The sequence below is a fragment of the Equus quagga genome, chromosome 11, assembly GCF_021613505.1.
Source record: "Equus quagga isolate Etosha38 chromosome 11, UCLA_HA_Equagga_1.0, whole genome shotgun sequence".
NCBI lineage: Eukaryota > Metazoa > Chordata > Mammalia > Perissodactyla > Equidae > Equus > Equus quagga.
The window spans coordinates 55,194,554-55,221,736 of record NC_060277.1 but is presented as its reverse complement, the minus strand read 5'-3'; the positions used below and the strand labels follow the sequence as shown (position 1 = coordinate 55,221,736).

The 27,183-nt window shown below is 42.6% G+C and overlaps 2 protein-coding genes across 5 annotated transcripts in view; one reads left to right on the top strand and one right to left on the bottom strand.

Annotated features, from left to right (window-relative positions):
- The window catches only part of SLC17A5 (solute carrier family 17 member 5), a 69,919-nt gene extending 48,962 nt beyond the window's left edge, over positions 1–20,957 (bottom strand). For 3 of the 4 annotated variants that reach the window (XM_046675302.1, XM_046675303.1, XM_046675304.1), the window contains exons 1-4: positions 20,816–20,957; positions 20,180–20,732; positions 11,418–11,614; positions 9,454–9,687 (exon numbers count right to left, since the gene is read on the bottom strand). In XM_046675302.1, the coding sequence (XP_046531258.1) occupies positions 9,454–9,687; positions 11,418–11,614; positions 20,180–20,420 (672 nt within the window). In that variant the 5' untranslated portion in view covers positions 20,421–20,732; positions 20,816–20,957. Of the gene's footprint in view, positions 1–9,453; positions 9,688–11,417; positions 11,615–12,148; positions 12,307–20,179; positions 20,733–20,815 lie in introns of those variants that run through there. The other variant, XM_046675306.1, reaches the window with a different exon arrangement.
- Positions 20,444–27,183, top strand: part of CD109 (CD109 molecule) — a gene marked incomplete at its 5' end in the record, with an annotated part of 193,812 nt that continues 187,072 nt past the window's right edge. Inside the window, one exon of the mRNA XM_046676265.1 lies at positions 20,444–20,550. Coding sequence (XP_046532221.1) covers positions 20,444–20,550 — 107 coding nt within the window. The remainder of the gene's footprint in view (positions 20,551–27,183) is intronic.

Below are 27,183 nucleotides of genomic sequence, written 5' to 3'. Positions count from 1 at the left end.
ATGAAATGGGAATGTCACCAATACCTAACTTTTAAAAATACTGAGCTAATACTTTGGGAAGCCAGTCCTGGTGGTCTAGTGGTTAAGATTCGGGGCTCTCACCTCCACAGCCTGGGTTTCTTCCTGTTCTGCTCAGGTAACCACACCGCCAGTCTGTCGGTTGTCATAGTGTGGCGGCTGCACGTTGCTGTGATGCTGAAAGCTGTGCCACCAGTATTTCAAATACCAGCAGGGTCACCCATGGTGGACAGGTTTCAGCAGAACTTCCAGACTCAGACAGACTAGGAAGAAGAACCTGGCCACCCACTTCTGAAAAAATTGGCCATGAAAACCGTGTAAACAGCAGTGGAGCATCATCTGATACAGTGCTGGAAGGTGGGAGGATGCTGCAAAAGACCAGGCGGGGTTCTGCTCTGCTGGACACAGGGTCGCTAAGTGTCAGAATCCACTCGACGGCACTAACAACAACACTGTGGGATACTGGAATAAAATTCAAATTGACCTCAATCAACAGGAAAAATGGTCCTACCAAAAAAAGGGTGAATTCAATTGAGTGTTTATAGTCTTTTTTTGTTTTTTCTAGTGATAACTAGCCTAGTAAATGCCAATTACTCATGCGGAGAGGCAATGGAGCAGTGCGGGCAGGGAGGCTCAACGAGACTTGGGAGAGGAGCAGATGCTGCAGGAGTGGAAGGAAGAGGTTTTGGCAAATTCGAAGCAGAGGTTCGTAGCTCTCCTCGGCTGCTCACTAACCGTGGCTCAGATAGATTAGTTACCTTCCTTGAACTTCAGGTTCTTTATCTGTAAAACAGATAATACTCTATCTTGCATGACTGTCGTAAAGATAAATGATGGGAAGTGCTATCATAAATGGAGAGAATAAGTGCTTTAATACTTTGTACTTTCTGCTGATTCTTTCAAAAACAAAAAAAGAAAAAAGAAATACTAATGGAAGGCAAAAATGATTTAGGCAGCACTGCAACTCGATAAGAATCTGTATCATGGAGCATCCACAGGATGAGTCATTAGAGAATAAAGCTTAAGATGTTCAGAAATGTCCACAGAGATTCTGTTGTTTACAGACAATGCAGGCATATTTATGATGCTAGTGATGAAAGTGATGAGTTAGATGCTAGTGATGAAAGATGCTGACCTAAGTTCATGAATCAGGCGATGTACATGTGATACATACTGGAAGAATGGAGAAAGATGAAAGAACTGAAGAATAAACACAACTTAAATTCTATTTGGAAATAAAATGGTCACTTGAGATAGCAGTTGTAATATAATCAACATATTATAATGCTAAATTAGTGGCATAAACAGGAAGCTAAAATATGGGAATACATTCAGCAAGGAGATTCCAATATCTGGATCAGAGAAAATATACTACAATTAAGTATATTTTACTCAGGTGAGGAGAAGAGGAAGCTGGTAATAGAGGGGTTTTTTATCTTGTAGTCAAGAGGGTTTTATTTAGTACACCTCTGTTCGGTAAGGACAAAATAAGAACGTTCAGATGAGTGACCAAAGCTTAAATTGAAATAGCACTTGGCAATTTCCAAAGTATTCTAGCAATCCTCACCCCACCTGAGCTGGGACCGAGGATGCGGCAGGCGCTTAGTCCCAATTTTAAAACTGACAGAACTGAGGTCTAGAGACTAGGACCCACCTAAGCTTTCACCCTTACACACAGTGGAGTTATTACTCAAACTCTGATTTTATGACTCCAGTCAGTGTTTTTCCAACACCGCACGAGACCCTGTTACCTAAAATAATCTTGCTATACACAAAACCCAGAGGTCACTATCTTGCTTGGGTAAAGAAATGTTAAGAGAGAGCAAAAGAAACCTACGGCTCAGTTTCACGGGTAGAAGTTCAAAGTTAGAAACAAAAAAAGATCATTATTTAAAGATGGAGGTACACACGATGAAATGCAAAACAGAAGTGGAAAGGAAAAGAAAGATAAGGAATTTAAAACATTTTAAATAAAAATCTTAGAAAGAGAGGAAAAAGAGATAAAAATGAATAAAAACAATTCTAAAAGCAGCAGAAAGGCCAGAAGAATCACAGAACTAAAGAAAGATAGTTACATAAAATGACAAATTGTTTGTCTCTAGGACCAGAAAAAAGAACAAATGATAAAGAAGAAGTTCTATGAATAACAACAAATTTAAAGGTAAGACAAGGCAATTCAACAATCTATTGTGTAAATATGTTTAGATCTGAGCAATCAATGATCGAGCAGAGATAAACTGTGACAAAAGTTCAAGAGGTTAAGGATGGTCTCTCTCACTATTTTAACAGGGGCTTATTTTCTTGTCTCCTGAGGGAGGAAAGAGTAGGGAAAGCTGTGAAGTGTTCCCTGGAACATGTTTGCTCTAGTCTTCCAGCAAAGCCTCCAACTTTGGGGTGCTCCTGATGTGCATCAAGGCTGCCCCAGGTAGAGAAGCCCAGGGCATCCTCACCTACATGCCAATCTATATGACCCGATGGATTTTATGGTGTGGATTAAGGCTGCCCCAGGGAGAGAAACCCAGGGCATCCTCACTTACATGCTGATCTATATGACCAGATTCATATCTAAAGTTATATGACCGCACAATAACCAGACCCCGTCTGCACTGAAATCATTTAATGACTTTTTACATCATCTTTTCTTTTTCCAGTAAAAATAAGTCACGTACCCCTGCCTTATAAATTTAGCCCTAACCCTCAACTCAGGGCAGCAGCTCTTTACTGCCCATGCGTCTGTCCCCATGCTATTCCACACGATTTTCTAAATAAAAGAGCACTACTGGCAGACCTTGAGAGTCCAAGAAATCTTTCTTTCGATTCTTCAGCTTGCCGTCCCCACATCATTTCTGGTGGCCCGAACGGGGATCTTGCTTCATCGGCTTGTGAGCTGGAGTTCTGGTAAGTGCCCTTTTCTTCCTTGTGCCTTTCTCTTTTTCAAGGATGGATCTAAATTCACTTCTTCATCGGGAACTTTCTTGGACAGCTGTATGAATCCACGTTTGCTGCCCATGGCTACTCTATGGGGCAAATCGTGGCATTCAGCTTGAAGAGAATCAGTACCTTAAGCCTCAGGGTGATGTAGAATGAATTAATCCATTCCTTCCTGACTCTGTCTCTAATATATAAATTTTACGTGGGCACGGGTCAACCACTTAAGTCATTAGGATGGTCGCCAATCTCCAAGATTCCTGTGGAAAGTTTCTTTTCCTAAGGCTGGATTGGGATCCCTCCCTATGCTCCTGACCACACTCTGAACTGTGGGAAAGTCCCAATTGGGATTACGGTTCAAGGAAAGTACCAAACTCTAACCTTTGCTTGAGTATGGGAACCGGTTCTTGGGAGAATGGCTTCAGGCTGCAATTGGGTAGAATGTCCCCCAGACTGGCGGAAAATTCCTCACTGTTTTTCTCTATCCTTTTATCTTGGGGACCATTTACCAGGCACCTATTACTGCCAGGCAGAATAGGGAAGATGTTCAAGGGATGCCCCCATCATCCCTTGCTACAGGAACCCCATTGGGGGGATTTTCAAGGTAATGGTTCCCTTTCTCTCTGGGACCATTCACCAGGCACCTATTCCTGCCAGGCAGAATAGGGAAGATGTTCAAGGGATGCCCCCATCAGCCCTTGCTACAGGAACCCCACTGGGGGGATTTTCAAGGTAATGGCTCCTTTTCTTTCATCTCTCTTAAAGTTCTCCTTTTCTCTCGGGGACCATTCACCAGGCACCTGTTACTGCCAGGCATAACAGGGAAGGTATACAAAGGATGCAATGCCAGGGGACGCCCCCATCACCCCTTGCTATAGGAACCCCATAGTAGGAACAATGGTAGGACGCTGCCCTAGGTTCGGGGGGATTTTCAAGGTAATGGACCCGTTTCTTTCATCTCTCTTAGAGTTACAATGGCCATTTTGGTCTCCTTTTGAGCTTTGCAACCGGGAAACAAAGAAATCTTTAAAGAGTCAAAGGCTCCACCCCTGGGAGCCCCAACTTTGGGTTTCCGGGCCTGATCACCCCGGCGACCCCAAGTGGGGTGCCCTCTCTTGATGGTTGACTCAGAGTATTTTAGTCAACTACTGAGTTGGCTATGAAGGTAGGAGACCTGTGATTTATTCTGTGAACTGTCATGCTAGGGTAGTGTGCCCCAGCACGGGAACTGTTGTGTGAGTCTTATCTTGATAACCCTCAGGAAGAGGCCATGAGGGTGAGGTCTGATCTCTTCTTTTCCTTTCTTTGTCTGTTTTGTTTATCATCTCCTCTGTTGTTACCAAGGCAAGGTTAAGTTCAGGCTGGACGTGACCAGAACCTGGACCTTCTGTAAAATCGAAAACTTGAGAACATTTTGTCAGGGACTTAACTCTCAACCCTGGCACTGGGAGCCCCGGCCTCCAGCCAGTTCCAGGCCTTTGCCTCCTGCTTCCCTGCCTCAACAGTGCTGGCTCAGGGACAAAGTGCCCTGGCTAAGTGGGACTTGACTAAATCTTATAACTATGTTGACACCTGCAATCGGGCTCTGCACCCTTCTCCAGTCCACTGTCAGTCGGACACTGGCTTTACTGCCATGAGGAACGCCGTAAGCATCCCCAGAGACTCACCACTCGGGTGCATTCTAACTAATTGGAAACACTTTCAATTGCATGGGTTATGCCCCAGCAACTCCAGCCGGGAGAAAACTTGAGGGGTTTCTCTGTGCCTTTACGATGTAGTTGGACAGGTAGATCAACCTAGAATGTCATTCAAGTTACAATCCAGTTTCTAGGAAATCAAGAGCAACTGTCCTTAAAAATCCTTTCAAGACTGGAAATACAGCTCTAGAGGCAGTTCAGATTCCACCCTGTTCCTTTATCTCGAAAAAGGATTATCATCTCCCCTCTCTAGGAACTACTACCTAGCCCATCACTAATTCCTAAGACTTAAAAAAAAAAAGGGGTGGGGAGGAAAAAAACAGCCATAAGTGTGCCCTTGCCAAAAAATCGAGCATCTTGAGTATCTTCTCCACAAATATTGCTAAAACAATAGCCGTGTAGTCTCTGTATACGTGTGTCTATATGTATGTTATATGTGTGATATTTTACCTCGGGATGGTATGGCCAAAATTAAGAGCTCTGTTTAATTGGCTTAAAGTAAGTGCTTACATAAATTCTAAATGTAGGAGAAATTAATCCAATGTCCTTCAAGTTAACGTGATGTGAATTAATCTTTGGTAAATGAAAGTTTAAGTTTGTTGGTTTGATTGAAAATAGTCTTGCTGTCAGAGCTGCTGGTATTTGCATATGATGCAGGCATGCAGCCTGGGTTTACTAGTCAAATAAGTTCATGTCTGTTAGAAATTTGTCAGCAAAATAATAGCTTTAAATGAGGACCAGTTTTGTCTAATGTCTCATGACGTTTTCGTAGGTAATCTGAACATAATTGTTGGAAACAAATAATTTAAATAGATAAAAGTGGGTACAATATCTGTTTTATGGTCTGTATACTCGGGGGGAAAAAAAGAGCTTCCAAATTCTTTTTGATAGCAATCTTGAGTTTTGCCAGGTTAAGTTAAATGATAAAAATCTGAGTATCTGGGTCATCTTTGGATTGGATAGAACACAAACATTATTGCTAAACATATCTAAGTTATCTACTTTTGGCTTCTTATTGCAGAAAGGCTAAAAGTATTTGGGTCTGTTACTGTAAAGCGGCGTGTTTCCAGAAATTATGAAGTGTTTAGAATGCTGATATAAAAGACAATTCGTAATTGCTTACCTTTTTAGCGTCCACTAGGGTCTGTTAAGGGTTAAAAGTTCTAATTAACATATATAACTGAAGCTACTGGAAATTAATAAGGAAAACAGCTCTGTATTCAAGGAAAGTTAAAATGTATGTTTTCAGTAAGGAGGGTATAAAGAATGGAAGTATTTTTGTTTGTTGGGTTAAGAAAGATAAATTTGTCCTAATGTACTAGAAGGGAAGAAAGCAAGCATGGGACAAATTCTGAAGGCAAAAGAAAGTTGAGGAAGGTTTGTGAAAGAGAAATTCAGAAAGGAGTTTTACACCTGCTCAAGTAGACTAAGATTAAAGTAAATCTAATTAAGTAAATGAGTTTTAATGTTAAAAATAAGCTGGTGCAGAAATTAAAATTTGGTTTTCTCTCGAAGGATAATTTTCTTGAACTTTTGGCCTGCTCTAACTCTACCTAAGAGATAAAAATCTATGTTTTGTTAAAATAATTTCCTATATTCAGAAAGAAAGAGGTCTCTCCTAAAATTTTTTGACTGTGTTCTTTGCTCTTGACTGTTTCTGTTGTCTCTTTGAATGGATACCTGAGCATTGTTTCACAGTGAGTGTTGTTTCCTATTTGAACGAGTGTTTTAAAAACTTTTGATATTTTTGACAAGCTTCTCCCTCAAAAATATTCACATCCTGAATGAAGGCTTTCTTTTGACCTGGTGGATGGAAGAAAAATTTCTCTGAGGATTTTCAGAGGGCCCCTGAGACTTCTCAAAGAAATTTGTTCTCTCTCTTCCTATAAGGAGGAAAATACTAAACTAATTAGGCTTATTTGGTCTATTAAACTACATGGGAAGCATTGTCAGATAAGTGATGATAAACTTCCTTAGGTGGTATTATGTGGGTAAATGCTATTAATACAGGTGTCTTAAAATTATATAGCATTCCTAAAATTCTGATCTGTCCTGGTTATCAGTCATAATTCTAGCTATTGTCTAGAAGTGTTGTATGTCACAGAAGTAGCTAAGTTTCTTTGTCAATTGCCCTTTTGAGTCTTTTGTCATTTGCAGATAGTTGCTGTTTTACTCTGATGCTTTTTGCTTTTGCCAATATTTTTCGTCTTCAGAGAAATTCCTGGAAAGGATTCTGACACAAGGTTCTAAACTACAGGTTTATGATAAACTTTCAGATTATAAAACTGAACTGGGTAAGAAATTAGAGAATTCTAACGGAGAAACTGAGCTCATAGACCTGCTAACAGAAGATTAAGGTTCAAGAATTGATTATACAGGACTGTGTGAACTGATGAGGATGATTATAATTTTTTTATGACTTCTGTTGGAAATATTGTTGAGTTTTAATTTCTCAGATTTAAGGAAATCTTTTCTCTTATGCTAACTATGACTTACAGCAATTTAGTGAAATTATACCTTTATGAGCAAAACTGAAACATTTATCTTTTTCTCCCTACCTGATCCCTCCAGAATTTGGAAACTCTTTGTGAGTATGATTATTTCGTGGTAAGATAGTTATTGCATAAGTTCACTAAGAATCTGTTCTCCTTATAACAGGACACGTTGGTTATCTTACCAAAGCTTTGACTGGAATGTCATATTTGAGAGAAACATACAGGCTCAGACATGACAAGACAGCTTTTCAGGAACAAAGATTGGACTTTCTGGAAATAAAGCCACTTGGAAATATGGGCCTGGTACCTTGTTTACAGAGATTCTTGCAATCTTGCCTGGTAAGTAAGGAAGCTTGCTTATCTGGCAGGTGCAAGGAACCTCAGAATATTTTGGGGGACCTCGAGAAGAGAGGAGTCCACCCAAACTTGTAGGTATTGCAGGCAAAATCTGATGGCAAGTCCTTGGCTTGGCTTTTCTGGCCTCGAGAGGCCTTTACAGTTCAATCTGAGATTCCTCATAAAAAAATTCCAGCAAAGCAGATTTAAAAGAGCCTGTATAATCAATTGCTATTCTTGCTGCACTTATGTAAATACTTGGATCAAGTTTTATTGAAACTACACTTATTTTGCAAACCAGTTAATCTTAGTTTGCCTATCTTTTGTAAAAATGAGGGTGATTTTAGAGAGAAAAAATTATGTTTCAGCAGAAGCTATAGTACGCATTCATGGATATTAGATTCTAGCTCTTCTTTTCTACAAGATTCATCTATTACTAATCATAATGTCTCCTTGTGGCCATCCATCTCTGATACCTGGGAGCTCCCTGGCCACAATCAAACCTTTTCCTTCAATACTACTGCCCAAATACTAACTAGATTTGCCTTGTCACAGGTGGATCATAAACAACAAGTTCCAAAGGTAAAGTCCCCAACTTATCGATACACACAGGATGGACTATATCAAATTTGGGACGAATATATTTGGCTCACTCCTATTAGTGGTCAACTCAGTCAAAAGGCCACTCTATGTTGGGAACAAACCAATCACACCTGTGATACATGGCCTAATAGCACCTGACCTATGGGGAAAATTCCCCGTTACATGTGTTCTCATATCATAGCCTTAAAAAAATACTGATTGGTTTGGGCCTAACTGGGATAGGCGGCCCAGCATACGTTGGTTAGCCCCTAATGGCACTCAGTAGTTATGTGGCTCCCACTTATGGCCTTGGCTACCACCTGGATGGATTGGACGATGCCCCCTAGGCTTCGTCTGGATGCAGGGTAGAACTACATTTACTATATCTCCTCCTGCTAACCTACCCAACCTGCAACAGCGCTGGACCTGCTCTGTCTTCCACTGTTTCACCTCCTGGACCACCTCTCGTCAAACGATTCTCTCGTCTCCAGAGGATCTGTACACCTTGTCAGCCTTGGACTCCACGGGTGCAGCCTTCCGGTCCGCTGAACCTCCTTCCTATACCTATGGCCCCATTTAGGGACAGCTCTACGACTTTGTACAGCCGGAAGTAGTTACAGAAGATTGACCATCATCCATATCCCCAAAAGATTTTGGGGCCAAATGGGTTCAGGGGGGATTTTATGATGTGGATCAAGGTTGCCCCAGGGAGAGAAGCCCAAGGTGACCTGGCCTACATGCCAATCTATATGACCCGATGGATTTTATGGTGTGGATTAAGGCTGCCCCAGGTAGAGAAGCCCAAGGTGACCTGGCCTACATGCCGAACTATATGACCCGGTGGATTTTATGGTATGAATTAGGGCTGCCCCAGGGAGAGAAGCCCAGGGCATCCTCACCTACATGCCGATCTATATGACCAGATTCGTATCTAAAGTTATACGACCGCACAATAACCAGACCCCGTCTGCACTGAAATCATTTAATGACTTTTTACATCATCTTTTCTTTTTCCAGTAAAAATAAGTCACGTACCCCTGCCTTATAAATTTAGCCCTAACCCTCAACTCAGGGCAGCAGCTCTTTACTGCCCATGCGTCTGTCCCCACGCTATTCCACACGATTTTCTAAATAAAAGAGCACTACTGCCAGACCTTGAGAGTCCAAGAAATTTTTCTTTCGACTTCTCGGCTCACCGTCCCCGCATCACTCCCACTTGAGACTTCACTGACCACACACAAAACCTACTTGGGTTATTTTCTAGTTAATCATTTTTCTAATTAAAGAATAAATCCCTGTTATCCTCCAATGTCAATTTTAGGTTCATATTCGTACCAAAGAATGGGCAAGGAGATGATATAGGGTAAGAAGAAAAACAAAAGACAGAAAAAAATTACCTCTCCAAGTCCTTCTAGTGCTCTGAGCACAACGAGAGCTCCAACTCCAAAATCTGCGGCAATGGGCGTGAACAGGGTGAAGACAGCAGTGCCAAGGATCCCAAACCCCAGCAGCCGCTTCCCCCCGACTTTGCGAGCAATGTAGCCCCCAGGAACCTGCGTGACGATGTAGCCGTAAAAGAAGGAGCCGAGAATCCACCCCTGGGTCTCTGCATCCCACTGGTACCTTTTACCCTAGAAAGAGCAGCAGGAGAAAAACCAGCTTTTAAGACCTTTACTAAACAGCTTCTTTCTTTCACTGGCATGTAAGTACACATACACGCAATTCTGAAGCACCGTTTTAGACTGAAGCACGTGCAAACTTTCCACTCGGCAGGTAAGTCACCATGACACAGACATGCAGTTTCCAGGACTGAATGGGGAATAACTGAAAGCTATAAACCTCAGGAAGGCCTGCTATTTTATAAGCTAGGCTATCAAATGAGTTGTAGAGGCTTTGTAGGGACCACGACCAACAAGCCTCAAACAAGAGGGACAGGCTTAATGCAGAAAGCTACTAAACAGGGGACTGCAGTGGCTGAACCAGGCTTGTGAGACAGGCCTGGGTTCAAGCCCAGCTCTGTTCCTTACTGGACTTGTGATCTGGGAAGAACAAATGACAAAGGCACATGAAAGCAGGCCTGACACACTAAGGGTTCACTTAATGTTGGCTATTAGTATGCATAGATATAGATCATTAATATCTCCCCCATTTCAGACCCAGCACTTGAAGAAGCATATAGAACAATACAAAAGGGCAAGAATTTAAACAAAGCCATAAACTACCCCTGACTAGGAAATGTCCTTGAATTAGCAGCAGCACATACTAAGGTAATAGTGAAGATTTAGGGACTGATCTGAATATCTGACATCTTTAACACCTGGAGCTGTATAATCGAGGCAAGGTGTCAAGAACCGTTCCAGGATTTCTTTCTATTGTCGACACAAGGCAGGTGAAGAAAAGGAGCTGGATCAGCAAAGCTCTCGCCAAAGGGAGAGACACAAAGCAAATCCTTAATTATCCTTGTTTAGCTACCAATTTGTGGCTCATCCGGAGTACTCTAGGACTGCATGAACTGTCCAGCAATTACAGGTCACGGGGTGGAGTGGGGAAAGTGGGTGACGTGCACCCAAATATGTATTCAGCTACGGTACTGAAGTCAGACATAAACATTCTTGACAAGTCATTATTTTGTCTGTGTGCTCGTCTGGGAGAAAACCTCTTCCCTGCCTGACGCTCTTGTTTGTAAAGGGCGGAGGAGACATGCCCAAGTGTGATCCATTCCTCTGCAAGCACCGACAATGGACAAAAACAGACTCGTAACAAAGGACACCAGTCCTTCTCTCTGTACTGTCTCCTCGTGTGATAAGCAAAATAAAATACTTTAAGATTGTAAAGTTCAATTTTGAACAAATGATAAACGCACACTTATCAATTCCACTATAACATGAGGCAGGCAAAATGATTTAAGTAGCTTAGGTTCGGCATGTGTAAATTGTGGAAAAGAATGCCCCCATTCTTATCTTTCATTCTGCAGTTGAGATGATCTAAGCTGTCCTTCCACAGGAATCTTGTAAGTAAAACAGCTACTAAAATAATAGTCCTACAAAAACTATTTAGCAACATCTAAAACAACTCAATTTTCTGGTTACGCCAAACAGGTTTTTCCAAATTCTCTTCAAGGATGGTATGTTAATAGAAGAAAGTGAAAAACAACTTTCAAAATGTGCGTTACAGCACAGCCACAGGAGCTATAGTGACAAGTTACTGTTCAACCAGATGCCGGGAAAACACAAAAGACAGCGCCTCAGAGGGGACATGAAGAAAGTGTTCGTGGTTTCTGGAGGATACAGAAAGGCCTTTCAATACCTTTACTTGGACGTATTTTAGGATTAAGATTGTTTGCTTAAAAAATATCACTTACCGTTTGACTACGAAGGATTTTCACGGGAGCAGAATGCTCTGCACACTCCTTGGAAGTTACGTTATCTGCTGAAGTTGTATTTGAATCGACCATATCCACCAGCGCAACACTCAGATTCACACGCAACGCGTAGAGAACAAAGAACCCAAAAAAGGCCAAAACTGCTAAGTTGTAACGAGCAGAGCAGCACACCGGAGCTGAAAGAAAGATTAGGGGAAAACTCTCCTTAAAAGAATAACAGATGATACTCTCCAAATCACTGAAAGATGACCTTTCAGAAGTGCACAAATTCATAAACCATGAATATTTTTCTGAGAATATTCTCAGATTAAGCATATCTAAAAACATTTATCAGAGAGAATCTGTTCCCAGTATCTGTAGTTTTGATACACATTTAAGACACGAGAGCCTGACCTGTAAGACAGTTTCTTAAAACTAGGAGGCAGGAACTTTATGAACTCTGCTCAGAAAAATCTCCATTCCAGAGTCAAAACTGAATCCCCAGTTTCTGTTGGCTGGCAAAATATGAGAAAGTAGGTAAGGGGGTTTAATGGCATCATTATTTCTGAAAAACTCTCTAAAACACGGCCAGTAAGTACTCGAGTGCTCACTATAGCACAGCACGTGTACTGCTGACCATGGGTTGGTGGCCAGCCCACCATAAACATAGCACAGCACACAAAATGCACAGTCGAAGCTAGCGCACGAAAACCCTCTCCACAAATTCTTACCTTGAAAAGTATCCTCAGAGGCTGGGCTTGAATCAGAAGCCATGATTAATAGTTAGGGCTCTCCTAAACTAAATGTGTTTAAGAATCCATAAGCAAACTTGCAAAATCTACGACAGTTGCAACTTCTGTGACAGTTGCTCAGTTGATCATGCTTAAAGGGCCCCGAGCAAAAAGGAAAATAAGGGAATGCACCACAACAATGGAAAGGGGAGGCAGAGCAGGCTGGAGGGACCAATGAGAGAAGGACCACGTGAGAGGAGGAGCCTGACTTATTTTTTACTCTAATTATAACTTTAATCTTATGCATATATTTTCTTTTCTCTTCTTTTACTGAGTTGCAGAAATGACGAGGGGATGGGACTTCAGGAAGCTGACTAGTGTGACAGACCCCTTAGTGACAAAGAGAAAGCGGCTAATCCAGGGTCTTACACCTTTAAGTGTGGTAAACACAGAGTGTTTGGTAAGTAGCTGTTGAAAGGTACGAACATCTATTTCATTTAGTAATAAGTTAAAGTTAAATACATATATATGAATATATTTGTGCTTTTATTTGGAAATGACATAGTAACATTATACATGTGTGTTCTCTCCTACTCAGGAATCCTTGTGATTTCACTCGCCCAACCTCAAACATGAGTACATTTTTCAGAGTACAAAGGTCTCGGTAACCTTTCAGACTGAAGCGTTAATGAATAAGGCACAACTATATTTAGGGATATGTTAATATACTATGATCTAACTCACTTTTCTACCAGCCCTCACACACTTAACAACTGCTGTCACTGTTTCTCCTCTGTGCCAGATTTACATCTTTAACAGAGAACTTTTCCTCTGGCACTCTTGACTTCTTCCTTAGCGGGGCGGCTATCAGAGTGACGGCACTATCGCCACAGTTAGGTCCAGGCCTGTGAGAACAGGGTTTCTGAGGCTCTATTCACACCGTGTGCATTACCTGAATCTAGACACATTTGCTCTCTGCTCCAGCCGAATGGGTAGCTGTCTAGTTCAGGACAGTCCGGATACTGCAAGGCATGCTTTATAGGAGAGCACAGTTCTTTATCATCGCTCTGTGTCAGACAATAATGCACAGAAGTGTGGTCTGGGGTCTCATAATCTTGGCAAATTTGGGCACTTAAAATGTGTTACTTTGAGTAATTTGGAGCAAGAAAAATCCAGATTTACACACCGTCTGCTTCGCTAAGGTACTATTTACAAAGCTCATTACCTATCTCAGCAGAGGAGTGATGAGTGATTTTTGGTGTCAAGAGCTTCTCTGGGTGCTGCGTGGAGACGACAAAGGGGGAGAAGTGTGACAGTGGGGGATGCAGACACAGGGAGATCACTTCAGCGACTATTGTAGTTTTCCAGGTCAAGACAAGGGTGGCTTAAACTAGAATGAGGCAGAGGCCATGGAGATAAATGGGCAGATTTGAGATAAAATTTAAAGGCAGAACTGACGGCCTTGCCTACATATTAGATGTGGGAGTAGGTGAGAGGGAGGGGTGGAGTTATCAGAAATTCTCTTTTTCTAAACACTTTATTTTATGCTACTCTGACTTGTAAGGTTTTACTCCATTCTGTCCTTATTTGCAGTGACCTTGTTTTACTGTATGTTACCAGTTTCTCCCCATGTGATGCTTGATTTGGACTACGATATGATTATCATGTGGATAGGATGTGGGGCTAGAAGCTTGAGAAGCGAAGGAAAGGTAAGCAAAATGATTTCAATTACTCGTGATATTACCTGAAAATCTCACCTAGAAGAAGTTATGAATGGGCAACTTTAACTTTTTGGGGCACAGTCAAAAATCAGAAAATAAAAAGCCAATATAGATGTCAAAGTATATGACTATGCGGTTTCAAGAAATATTAAAAATAAATGATTTCTAGCTTTATAAGAATGGTTGTTGATTACAGATCAGTCAGAAAGATTTCATTTCAAGAAAGTATGGTGACAGAGCAAAACATGTCTGACTCTGGATCATGTTTGCAGTTGGTCCATGCTTGCGTGACAAAGAGAACAGCCATTAAGCATCCGCCACATTGAAATCGAGTTCAAAGCAAAACCATGCTTGCATAACGAACAGAGCACCCATCCAAACATCAGCTGCTAAAATATGGTATAAACTTAGGAATGTGGAATAGGCGTAGCTGAAAGGACACAGGCTAATTTCGGGTGAAGCAGGCCCAGGAGTGAATTTCAGTTCTAACTTTCACTGGCAGTGTGTCTTTGGGGAAGTGACTTACTACTTTTCACTTTCAGGTTGCTCAGCTCTAAAGTGAGGCGACCAGCATCCACCTCACTGGGTTGTGGTGGATCAAATGAAATGGTGTAGGGCAGTAGAGTAGACACTCAGGAAAGGGAGTTCCTTTCCTGTTCACCCTGGACAAAGTTATACCAATAAAAGAAGCTGCTACATACGTGTCTAACAAGGGACAAAAGAGTCACATTAATTTGCTTGTGTGTGTGTGTGTGTGTGTGTGTGTGTGTGTGAGGGCCTCTTGGAGAAAACATTTGCACAAAGTCTTCATCAATGAACGTGAAGTGACCAGGCAGGTGAGAGGAGGGAGAGCAATACAAGAAAGGCAGCAGCAGGTACAGAAGGAGGGAAAAAGATGAGCCCAGGAAGAGTGGGAACTCCAAGATCTGACGTGGTGGGACTGTGGTACTGTAGTAAGTGGCACAGTGGGTACTGAGTTTCCTAACAAAAAATAATAGCTAATATTTATTGAGCACTTATTATGTGCTCAGTATTAGTTCAAGCATTTTGTCAATAAAAGGGGTTATTATAAGGATTAACTGAGTTGGTACCCGTAATAAGCCTTCAATAATTGTGAATTGTTATTATTATTGCTTTTTCTGGATATTAGGAATTGAAGTAATTTGTTAGGAATTGAGGTTCTCATTTGTGAGAAATTAGGAATTGGGAAAAGAAGTAAGAAGTTGTTGAAGAGAGTGGGGGTGTGAAGTTCCCAGTGAAACATATCGGATTGCTGAGTGAGTAGACACCCAGCCCAAACTGGTGGGCACAATCGGCCCTGGTGTGTGACCTTGAACCACTGCATGCCTGTACTCAGAGGCAGGCACTGGGAAAGCAGACAGCTGGCAGTGAGATGATGTGGTGACGAAGCAGAGAGCAAGGAAATTTAGAGTATGGACAAGAAAATACTGTAATTCCAACCCAAGAAGAAGTAAAATGGAAGGGGGTAATGGTTTGGGAAAATGAGCACTAGAATACAAAGGCTCAGGAGGGCAGGAGCTCTTCTTCTGTCTTGCTCACTGCTGTACACCTCCAGTGCCTAGAACTGTGTCTGGGAGGGCTGGTATGCAAACATTTTGGAGGCTTAAAAGTAGAGAGGTGTCACTTGATTGAAATCCACAATTCTACCTATGAAGTACTCTTTTTTTTTTGCCTCCCCAAATTCCCCCAGCACGCAGGTGTGTATTTTAGTTGTGGGTCCTTCTGGTTGTGGCATGTGGGATGCCGCCTCAGCATGGCCTGATGAGCGGTGCCGTGTCTGCGCCTAGGATCCGAACTGGCGACACCCTGGGCTGCCGAAGTGGAGCGTGTGAACTTAACCACTCAGCCACGGGGCCAGCCCCTGAAGTACTCTTGACAATAGATAAAAGAGAATTTTCTCTCTACTTTTGTATACGTGTGAATCTTTCCACAAAAAAATGAGGAGTCAGTGGGTGGAAGGTCCAGATGAAGTCAGAGAGTGGTCAAAGTAGAGTAGTTATGCGGAGAAGTAGGAAGGAAGCCTAGTTGTACTTAAAGCAATTATGGGAGATGACAAGGTCCAAGGGGTGACCGAAGGAGGCAAGCAAGTCATTAGACATGTAGGAGTCCAAAGAACTGAGGGGACATGGTGTTGGATGAGGAGTCACTCAAGATAATGGCAGGAATTAGAGTGTAGAAGATGGCAAAAAGAAAAAGTGTGTCTGCTGGCAAAGCCTTTAATGAATGAAGCAAAGTGCCAGAAGTGGGGAGAAGATGCAACAATGTAGGGGAAAAGTGGTCTAGTCCAAAGGCACCGAGAGTGGAGGGGTAATTATTGGAAACCACATGGACTAAGAAGGAGTCAATCTCATCAAATAGCACAAGGCAAGAGAAAATAATCACCGCTGGTGACAGCAGTGAGAGTGGTATGCCCAGAAGGCCAGGTTTCTGTTGAAGCAAGGAGGTGCAGGCAGTGAAGGGAGGCTGATGAAAACCTGAGGATGTCAGGCATTAATTCACTGTGGAAGGGTTTGGCAGTGGGGAGGAACGCGCCTGGGTGAGGAGCAAGGAGGTACTGAGCAGTGAGAGGCTGAGACTGAGGTGGAAAATCCATGGTTAGGGGCACAGACCTACACAAAGATGAGGACCTTCTCCAGAGGTGGGGCACTGGATTGTGAGCGCCCTTGGCCAGGGAATTGCATTAAAACAGATTTCCTATCTAAAATGGATAAAATAAGTTCTGCTTTTAAAAAGTGTAATATTCAACTAGTCTTACCCTGCCTTATGCATAATTAATTCCTGATAAACCCTTATATGTTCCTAGCTCCCAAATTAATACCCCTTTATATAAACACCAAATTCCCTTAAAATGGACTCAGTCACTTCAGTATTAACACTGACTACCATAACATGTCCCAACGCCGTTTGCTTTCATCTGTAATACGGTTGGTTGCTCTCTACCAGCACTTCATACTGTAGTGTAAATCTATATACACGCACACAAAGCATATTTGTGAAACAATGCTTGTGTAACCGAACCTTGACTGCAACCCTCATAATGGAATAGTAGAGGCAAAAAACAAAACCAATGAAAACAAAGCACAGGATGCACGACTATAAGCTAGAAAATCACAAGTTCCAATAGCGTGTGACAGTGAAGAAGGGGCCTCATTCTGCGGTGCCCAGCTTCTCTGGGAGATGCACAATCCAAGTGTCTTCACTGGTATGATGGTCACTGACACTTACTGCAGGCCCGTCTCTATTCTAAGCACTTTCCACCAGCCCATTTCATCCTCACAACAAGCCTGTAATCTGGGCACGATACGCTCCCTAACTCCTTGATAAGGAAGCATAAAGAGGTGAGGGAATGGCTCACTCTCACACAGCTGGCCAGCTGGTGGAGCTGAGTTTGGCAGGTAGGCACTTTGGCTCCAGATCCCCGCTCTGCCTTTAAACACAAAGAAATGTCTCAGAAGCCCTGAAGCTGATTTCTCCTAACACGAATGAGCACATGTTTGATGCAACAGTATTTTGAAAATCCACTTAACTGAATACAAGACTCTTCTCATTCATACAAAAGTAAACCTTCAAATGGTGGAAAGTGTGAGGGTGAAAATTTTTATGTGTGGGAGGGGAAGTTTTGCTCTTCCTTGCCCAATCCCCGCCCTTTCTCCTACCTAAATTAGGCACAAAAATCTATAGGTTTCCTATTGTTTATCAGCATGAAGCCACCCTTCCCCCATCATTTTAGGATCCATCTCTGAAATTCACCAAGTTAAGTAAAAGCAAATGCTTGACAGGCAAACCATAGTTGCGTCACTGAGAATTCTGTCCTATTCTATCAACTTGAATTAAAAATTCATAACTAACACGAAAGAAACATATCCTAACTTTAGCTCTCTTAATAAATTAAACTATGCATAATTTAAAACCGTGTCCTCTTACTCATGGTGGAGTGGGGAACTTTCAAATTTGTGAAGGATCAAGTAAAAATGATTAAGCATTTTGCAAATAGGAATTTCTCAAATATAACACAAATATGGCAGGGTTGTGTCAAGGAAGGAGGATGGGACTAAAATCCATAACTCTCAGGTTAGTTCTTAATATGGCTACACGCAATCTTTGGGAACTTAACCTCCCCGGCCGTCTGTTGTCTACGTACAAAATGATGCGCCACCAGATGGCAGTCAGTCTCTGTGCTCTTTTTACTGCTGTATAATTTTATGACTGTCATTTTATCAGCCTTCCTCTTCTGCAAAACAAAATTATACACTTAAGCACAGATAAGGTACAGCTAATTTCATATTGGTCTGTTCCAGAAACAAATATACAAGATAAATAAAATGAATACATACGTATGGAAAGAGAAGTTTTAAAGACTGCTAAAGATTTACTCCTTCAGGCACTAAAATTTTTAAAAACTAATTCTGGATGGAAAGGTTTTTTTCTTAAACACCCACACCTTCTTAACTGTGCAGTGAATATACAGAACATAATTTAATTAAAAATATAACCAAAGGTCTTGTTTCCCCTACTAGATTGGACATGGTAGACACTATTACTAAAGCTAGGACATGCACAGTCAATGAGGTAACCCTTGGCACCTCCTATCAAGTTGTTAAACCCATCTTTATCTTCGCCATCTCTCTTCTCCTAGTGCTCCTCTCATGTCCTCCTGCTCACAGCACTCCAGACACAGAGCTGAATTTTGTGCTTTATTATGGTGGCTTATTTTGCTCAGTGTTTTTTTGAGATTCATCCACATTGTTATGCGTATCAGTAGTTTCTTTTTATTATTGACTAGCATTCCATTGTATGGATATACCACAATTTGTTTACCCATTTGCCTGTTGATGGATATCTAGGTTATTTCCAGTTTTTTACTGTTATGAAGAAAGCTACTAAAAACATTGTGTGGTATTATGGCAATGTATGTTTCACTTTAAAATAAATTGCCAAACAGTTTTCCAAAGTAGTTCCACCATTTTACACTCTGACCAGTAATGTATGGGACTTCTAGTTATTCCATCTCTTTGCCAACATTTGGTGTCTTCAGCCTTTTTAATTTTAGCCATTCTAGTGGGTGTGTAATGGCTCACTGTGGTTTTAATCTGCATTTTGCTGACAACCAGTGATGTCTAACATTTGAGCTAAAATTTGATTTTATATATATATTTTTTTCCCCAAATTTCAACAGAATATAATAGTCTCTAGGGAATATCTTTACCATGGCATTTGTTTCTGTATTTCCATAGTAGACTATTTTACAAAAATGATTTTAGAAATCTAACACTATATGCCATAGGAAAAGATCAGTTTACAGAACTAAACACAGCTTCCAGGTATAACGTCACTATGGTACGGTATTTACATTGGGCGTCCACTAAAATAAGCTCTCAGCTGCTGGATGGGGCTAAAACGTTGCCACCTCCACTCCCACCATCCGGTAATGTTAAAAACAAATACAAAAGATACCACAGGACTACGCACACTAGTTTTGGTCATCAAAAGTCAAATTTCTAATTCAACTCTTTTTCACGCTCACATCTTTAAAACTGACTTATTCTTCAGGTTTAATTACTTTTACAGAAGTTACATTACACAAGTATCAAATAGCAAAATATTTTAATCTTCCCAAATTCAGGGAAGATGAGTTGCGAAGTACCTTCTCTCCGATCGCAGGACCTCTGGCAACGTACCGTAGAGCTCTAGAGATATCCTACCTTGAGGATAACCAAACCGTTTCCTAATTTAAATCGGAGAATGCTATACGAAAAAAAAAAAATCTGTGCACTACTTTTAATCTTTTACTGCACAATTTCAAGATATTCGCTGGGTTATGCAGTAATTGTCCTCCGCATACTCACAAATGTTAACTTCAGTCCTTTTTTGTCCCCCCTCCTCGCCCGAGGAGCACCAGATCACGTGCTGGCGGACAGGCACTGCGGAAACCCGGCGGTGACAAGGGGAAGAGCCAGCGGCTCCGTCCAGCCCTTGGCCCACCGATTTGCAGATTCTGCCCCAACTGGTTCTTCCACGAGGTCCCCCGCTCGCTCCGACCGACCGACCGAAGATCGCCAGGAGCCCAGGCCCGCGGGACTGCGCCTGCCGAGGCCCCACCCGAGCCTGCAGCCCGGCCCGCGGCCTCGCGGCCCCCGCCCGGGCCCGCACCCCGGGGCAGGCGGGGCTGAGAGGACCCTGACTGGGCTCCCCTCCCCGAGCCCCCCGCCCCACGGCCCAGAGCGCAGGTACTCTGGCCAGCCGCGCACGGGGACCGCGCGCCCGGAGCCCCGGGCCTCCGGCTGCTCACCGCCTTCCGCCGGCCAGGCGCCCTGCAGGAGCGGCGTGCTGTCCGAAGCCTCCTCGCCATCGCTGGGGGCCGGTTCCCGACCCGGGGACCTCATCATGCTGCAGAAGAGCAGGTGCGCGACGTGTCTGGCGGAAAGGAGAGGTCCTCCCGGACAGCCCAAGGCTGCCGGCGGAGCTGGCGCCGCCCCCGGCCCGGCCCCGCCCCGCCCCGAGGCGGGCACGCCGACTCCGCCCGCCGCCATCTTAGGTTAGGGCAGCTCCGGGGAGGCCGGGCGCGTCGGCGGAATTCTGGGAGCTGCGGCCGGCTCGGGCTGTCGGGCGCCGCGGCCTCAGGGGCAGTGCCGCCCGCGGCGGTTCGCGCTCCGGGGCGGGGTGAGCGGCAGCCTGGAGGCGGGCAGGGCCCGGGCGTCGCACAAGCTGCGGGGAGGGCGCGGATCGAATCTGGGCGGGGGACGGGGCGCAGCCGACGCGACGCTCTGTTATCCGTAGTAAAGTGCCGTGATTATTGACAACCTGGCACCGTCCGCCGTGACTGCCTGTTGTCCCTAGAATCGCTTTGGAGGAGGAAAAGCAGTAAGTGGAAGCGTACTGCCGAGGCCTATGAAATTGCCGCTTTTGGAGGTCACGACAGCCTAACCTGGGCACTGTCACCTGATTCAGCCTTCAGAACCTGGGGTGTGTGCGTCTCCGCAGGCCTCCCCCTGCGCGCCGCCGGGCCGGACCCAGGAGGAGCCGGGGAGGAGCGGGAGGAGCAGGGCAGGACCCAGGAGGAGCCGGGGAGGAGCGGGGAGGAGCAGGGCAGGACCCAGGAGGAGCCGGGGAGGAGCGGGAGGAGCAGGGCAGGGCCCAGGAGGAGCCGGGGAGGAGCAGGGCAGGACCCAGGAGGAGCCGGGGAGGAGCGGGGGGGAGCCGGGGAGGAGAGGGGGGGACGCGGGGGGGGAGCCGGGGAGGAGCGGGGGGGCCCCCTGGGCGGAGCGCGGAGGGGTGGGGCCGCCGGGGAGGATTTCGTGTTCTTGGAATAAATACCCAGTAGCGGGATAGATGGGGTTTTGGGGTATTACTCTTTTTAACTTTTTGAGAAAGCTCCATACTGCTTTCCATAATGGCTGCACCAGTTTGCACTCCCACCAGCAGTGTGTGAGGGTTCCCTTTTCGCCACATCCTCTTAAACACTTACTATTTCTTGTCTTATTAATTATAGCCAATCTGATGTATATCACATCTTCTTTATCCATTCTTCCCTTGATGTGCACCTAGGTTGTTTTCAAGTCTTGGTCATTGTGAATAATCCTGCAGTGAATTTAGGGGTGCGTACATTTTTATGCATTCGTGTTTTCATGTTCTTTGGATAAATACTCAGAAGTGGAATAACTGGATCATATGGTATTTCTTTTTGTAATTTTTTGAGGAATCTCCATACTGTTTTCCATAGTGGCTGCAGCAGTTTGCACTCCCACCAGCAGGGTATGAGGGTGCCCTTTTTTCCACATCCCCTTCAACACTTGTTTTATCTTGTTTGGTTAATTATAGCCATTCTGATGGGCATGAAGTGACATCTCGTTGTAGTTTTGCCTTGCATTGCCATAATAATTAACTGATGTTGAACATCTTTTCATGTGCCTGTTGGCCATCTGTATATCTTCTTTGGAAAAATGTCTAACATCTTCTGCCCATTTTTTGATTGGGTTATTTGTTTTTTTGTTGTTGAGATATATGAGTTCTTTGTATATTTTGGATATTAAACCGTTACCAGATAGATGGTTTGTAAATATCTTCTCCCAGTTGTTAGGTTGTCTGTGGTTGTGTGTGTGTGTGTGTGTGTGTGGTGAGGAATATGCACCCTGGGCTAACATATGTTGCCAGTCTTCCTCTTTTTGCTTGAGGAGGATTGCCCCTGAGCTAACGTGTGCGCCAATCTTCCTCTATTTTTGTTTTCTATGTGGGACGCCATGACAACATGATTTGATGAGCGGTGTGTAGGCCCCTGCCCAGGATCTGAACCTGCAGACCCCATGCTACTGAAGCAGAGTGCTCAAACTTAACCTCTACACCACTGGGCTGACCCGGTTGGGTTGACTTTTTGTTTTGTTGATGGTTTTATTTGCGGTGCAGAAGGTTTTTAGTTTGATGTAGTACCATTTGTTCATTTTTTCTTTTGATTCTCTTGCCTGGTCAGACATGGTACTTGAAAATATGCTAAGACCAATGTCAAAGGATGTCAAGGAGTGTACCCCCAATGTTTTCTTCTAGAAGTTTTATGGTTTCAGGTCTTACATTCAAGTCTTTAATCCATTTTGAGTTAATTCCTTTATATAGTGTAAGATAGTGCTCTACATTCATTCTTTTGCATGTGGCTGTCCAGTATTCCCAACACCGTTTGTAGAAGAGACTCTCCTTTCTCCATTGGATGTTCTTGGCTCCCTTGTCAAAAATTAGCTGTCCATAGATGTGTGGGTTTATTTCTGGCCTCTCATTCGGTTCCATTGATCTGTGTGTCTGTTTTTGTGCCAATACCATGCTGTTTTGGTTACTGTAGCTTTGTAGTATATTTTGAAATCAGGGAATGTGATGCCTCCAGCTTTGTTCCTTTTTATCAGGATTCTTTTGTAGTTCCATATAAACTTTAGGAATCTTTGTTCTTTTTCTGTGAAAAATGTTGAAACTTTGATAGGGATTGCATTGAATCTGTAGATTGCTTTAGGAAGTATGGAAATTTTAACTCTGTTAATTCTTCCAATCCAAGGGCATGGAATATCTTTCTGTTTCTTTGTGTCTTCTTCAGTTTCTTTCAAGAATGTTTTATAGTTTTCAGGGTATAGACCTTTCACCTCTTTGGTTAAGTTCTTCCTAGATATTTTATCCTTTTTGTTGCAATTGTAAAAGTGATTATATTCTTAATATCTCTTTCTGCTACTTCGTTGTTAGTGTATAGAAATGCAACTGAGTTTTGTATGTCGATTTTGTATCCTGTGACTTGACTGTATTCATTTATTATTTCTAAAAGTTTTTTAGTGGATTCTTTAGGGTTTTCTATATGTAAAATCATGTCATCTGCAAATGGTGACAGTTTCACTTCTTCCTTTCAAATTTGCTTCCCTTTTATTTCTTTTTCTTGCCTGATTGCTCTGGCTAGGACTTCCAATACCATGTTAAATAAGAGTGGTGAAAGTGGGCATCCTTGTCTGGTTCCTGTTCTTTGATGCATAGCTTTCAGTTTTTCTCCGTTGAGAATGATACTAGCTGTGAGTTTGTCATATATGGCCTTCATCATGTTGAGGTATTTTCCTTCTATACCCCGTTTATTCAGAGTTTTTATCATAAATGGATGCTCTGTCTTGTCAAATGCTTTCTCTGCGTCTATTGAGGTGATCATGTGATTTTTATTCTTCATTTTGTTAATGTGGTGTATCACGTTGATAGATTTGCGGACGTTGAACCATCCCTGCATCCCTGGAATAAATCCCACTTGATCATGGTGTATGATCTTTTTAATGTATTGTTGTATTTGATTTGCTAGTATTTTGTGGACGATTTTTGCATCACTGTTCATCAGTGATATTGGCCTGTAATTTTCTTTTTTTGTGTTGTGCTTGTCTGATTTGATACAAGGATAATGTTGGCTTTGTAGAATGAGTTAGGAAGCATCCCCTCCTCTTCAATATTTTGGAAGAATTTGAGAAGGATAGGTATTAAGTCTTCTTTGAATGTTTGGTAGATTCACCAGGGAAGCTGTTTGGTCCTGGACTTTTACTTTTTGAGAAGTTTTTGATTGCTGTTTCGATCTCCTCACTAGTGATTGGTCTATTCAAATTCTCTATTTCTTCTTGATTCAGTTTTGGAAGATTGTATGATTATAAGATTTGTCTGTTTCTTCTAGATTATCCAATTTGTTGACATATAGCTTTTTATAGTATTCTCTTATAATCTTTTGTATTTCTGAGGTGTCCATTGTAATTTCTCTTCTTTCATTTCTGATCATCTTTACTTGAGTCTTCTCTCTTTTTTTCTCGGTGAGTCTAGCTAAAGATTTGTCAATTTTGTTCATCTTTTCAAAGAACCAGCTGTTGGTTTCATTGGTTTTTTCTATTTTTTAGTCTCTATTTTATTTATTTCTACTCTGATTTTTATTATTTCCTTATTTCTACTGATTTTGGGCTTTGTTGTTCTTTTTTCCAGTCCCTTTGGGTGCACTGTTAGATTGTTTATTTGGGATTTTTCTTGTTTGTTGAGGTAGGCTTGTATTGCTATAAACTTCCTTCTTAGAACTGCTTTTGCTGTATCCCATGGATTTTGGCATGTCGTATTTTCATTTTCACTTGTCTCCAGGTATTTTTTGATTTCTTCTTTGATTTCTTCATTGACCCAATTTTTGTTCAGTAGTGTTTTGTTTAATCTCCACATATTTGGGGCTTTTCTGATTTCCTTCCTGTAGTTTTCTAGTTTCATAGCTTTGTGGTCAGAAAAGATTCTTGGTATATTTCAATCTTCTTAAATTTATTGAGACTTGTTTTGTGGCCTAATATGTCATCAGTCCTGGAGAATGTTCCATATGCGTTTGGAAAGAATGTGTATTCTGTGGTTTGGGGATGGAAAGTTCTATATATATCTACTAAGTCCATCTGGCTTAATGTGTCATTTAATGCCAGTGTTTCCTTATTGATCTCCTCTTTGGATGATCTATCCATTGGTGTAAGTCGAGTGTTAAAGTCCCCTACTATTATTGTGTTACTGTCTATTTCTCCTTTTGTGTCTGTTAATAATAGCTTTACATGTTTAGGTGCTCTTATGTTGGGTGCATAGATATTTACAAGTGTTATATCCTCCTGTTGGATTGTTCCTTTTATCATTATGTAGTGCCCTTCTTTGTCTATTGTTATAGTTTTTGTTTTAAAGTCTATTTTGTCTGATATAAGTATTGCTACCCCAGCTTTCTTTTCATTACCATTTGCATGGAGCATCTTTTTCCACCCCTTCACTTTCAGTTTGTGAATGTCTTTAGGTCTTAAGTGTGTCTCTTTTATGCAGCATATATATGAGTCTTGTTTTTTTATCCAATTGGCCACCCTGTGCCTTTTGATTAGAGCATTTAGCCCATTGACATTTAAAGTAGCTATTGATAAGTATATAGTTATTGCTATTTTGTTACTTTTTCTGGGTGTTTTAGTAGTTCTTCTATATTCCTTTCTTCTTCTTGTGCTCTCTTCCCTTGTGGTTGGATGACTTTCTTTAGCATTGTTATACCCAGGATTGGTACAAACATTAGAAATAGAACTACCATTTGATCCAGCAATCCCACTTCTGGGTATATCTCTTGATTACTTGTCTATTTATTAAAGGTTTCTGGTTTGTGATTACCATGAGGTCCATATATAATAATCTATGTATATAGCAATCTATATTGAGTTGATGGTCTCTTTAGTTTGATGTCTTTCTAAAAGCTCTACTCTTGTACTCCTCTCCTCCCACATTTTATGTTTTTGATATCATATCTAAACTCTTATTTTGTGTATGGGTTTCTATTACCCTCGTATCATTGATATAGGTAATTTTAGTACTTTTATCTTTTGACCTTCATATTATCTTCATAGGTGGTTGATCTACCTTTACTGTACTTTTTTACTGTATTTTTTTGCCTTTTTGGGGGGATAATTTTCTTATTCCTATTTGTGGTCTTCTCTTTCCTGCTTAAATAAGTCCCTTTAGCATTTCTTGTAAAACTGGTTTCTTGGCGATAAACTCCTTTAATTTTTGCTTGTCTGGGAAATTCTTTATCTCTGCTTGGATTCTTTTTTTTTTTTTTTTTTTTGAGGAAGATTAGCCCTGAGCTAGCTGCTGCCCATCCTCCTGTTTTTGCCGAGGAAGACTGGCCCTGAGTCAACATCCGCGCCCATCTTCCTCTACTCCACGTGTGGGAAGCCTGCCACAGCATGGCTCCCCAAGTGGTGCCATGTCTGCACCCAGGATCTGAACTGGCGAACCCTGGCCTGCAGAAGCAGGACATGCGAACTCAACCACTGCACCACTGGACCAGCCCCTCTCCTTGGATTCTTAAGGATAACCTTGCTGGGTAGAGTATTTTTGGCTGTAGGTTTTTTCCTTTTGGCACTTTAAATATAATGTCCCACTCCCTTCTAGCCTGTGGGGTTTCAGCTGAGAAGTCAGTGGATAGCCTTATGGAGTTTCTACTGTCATTTACATTGTAAATTTCTATGACTTCAGGATTGGTTTCTGGAGACTTGTCATTTTCCTTCTGCTCCGGAGTGTTAATGTATTTCTTCATGGTGTCTGAAGAAGTGACCTTTTGCCAGTGCATAGTGGTAGTATCAGGTTGCAGATTCCACCTGCCACCCCTGGGGGTAGGGGGAAAAAGCTGTGTTTTTTGAACCCGCTTTGTCTGCTGGAAGTTGTGCTGATAGGGCTCTGGGTTCTCCTGCTGATCACAGTTGCTTGGCACGTCACACATACACACAGGCACGTGCTCTGTTGTGGATCTGTTCCCTTGGCTGGGGATCAGCTGAGCTGGTCCACTATGTGGGGCTAGGGGCTCTTTCTTTTCACTGCTTGCCTGCTCTACGTTAATGGGTGGTTCACTTGGGCTGCTGCACTGGGTGGGCGTGCCCATGTGGTGGCTGTGCTGCACAACTTGGTGTGGAGCATTCCCATGGGATGGGCTACACTCCGAAAGTGAAAGCATTCACATGCACACCTGCCTGCTCCCCTGCCTACTCCCCTGCCTCCTCTTACAGTCACGTACCACCTGCTGTGTGAGCACCCGTGACCTAGACCGCTGCTGCTGGGGATGGGGAGGGGATCTACTCACCTCCTTCCACTCCTTCCTGGGGATCCAGTACCCCATCCTTCAGATGTGTGGCTGCATAGATCTCTCAGATGTCCTACTATGCTTTGTAGGGAATCCTCTGTTGGTTAATGAATGTCTGTTTGGTTGTAACTTAGCGGGGAGAGACTAAGGAAACAGCTCACTCAACCGTGATGCTGAGGTCACTC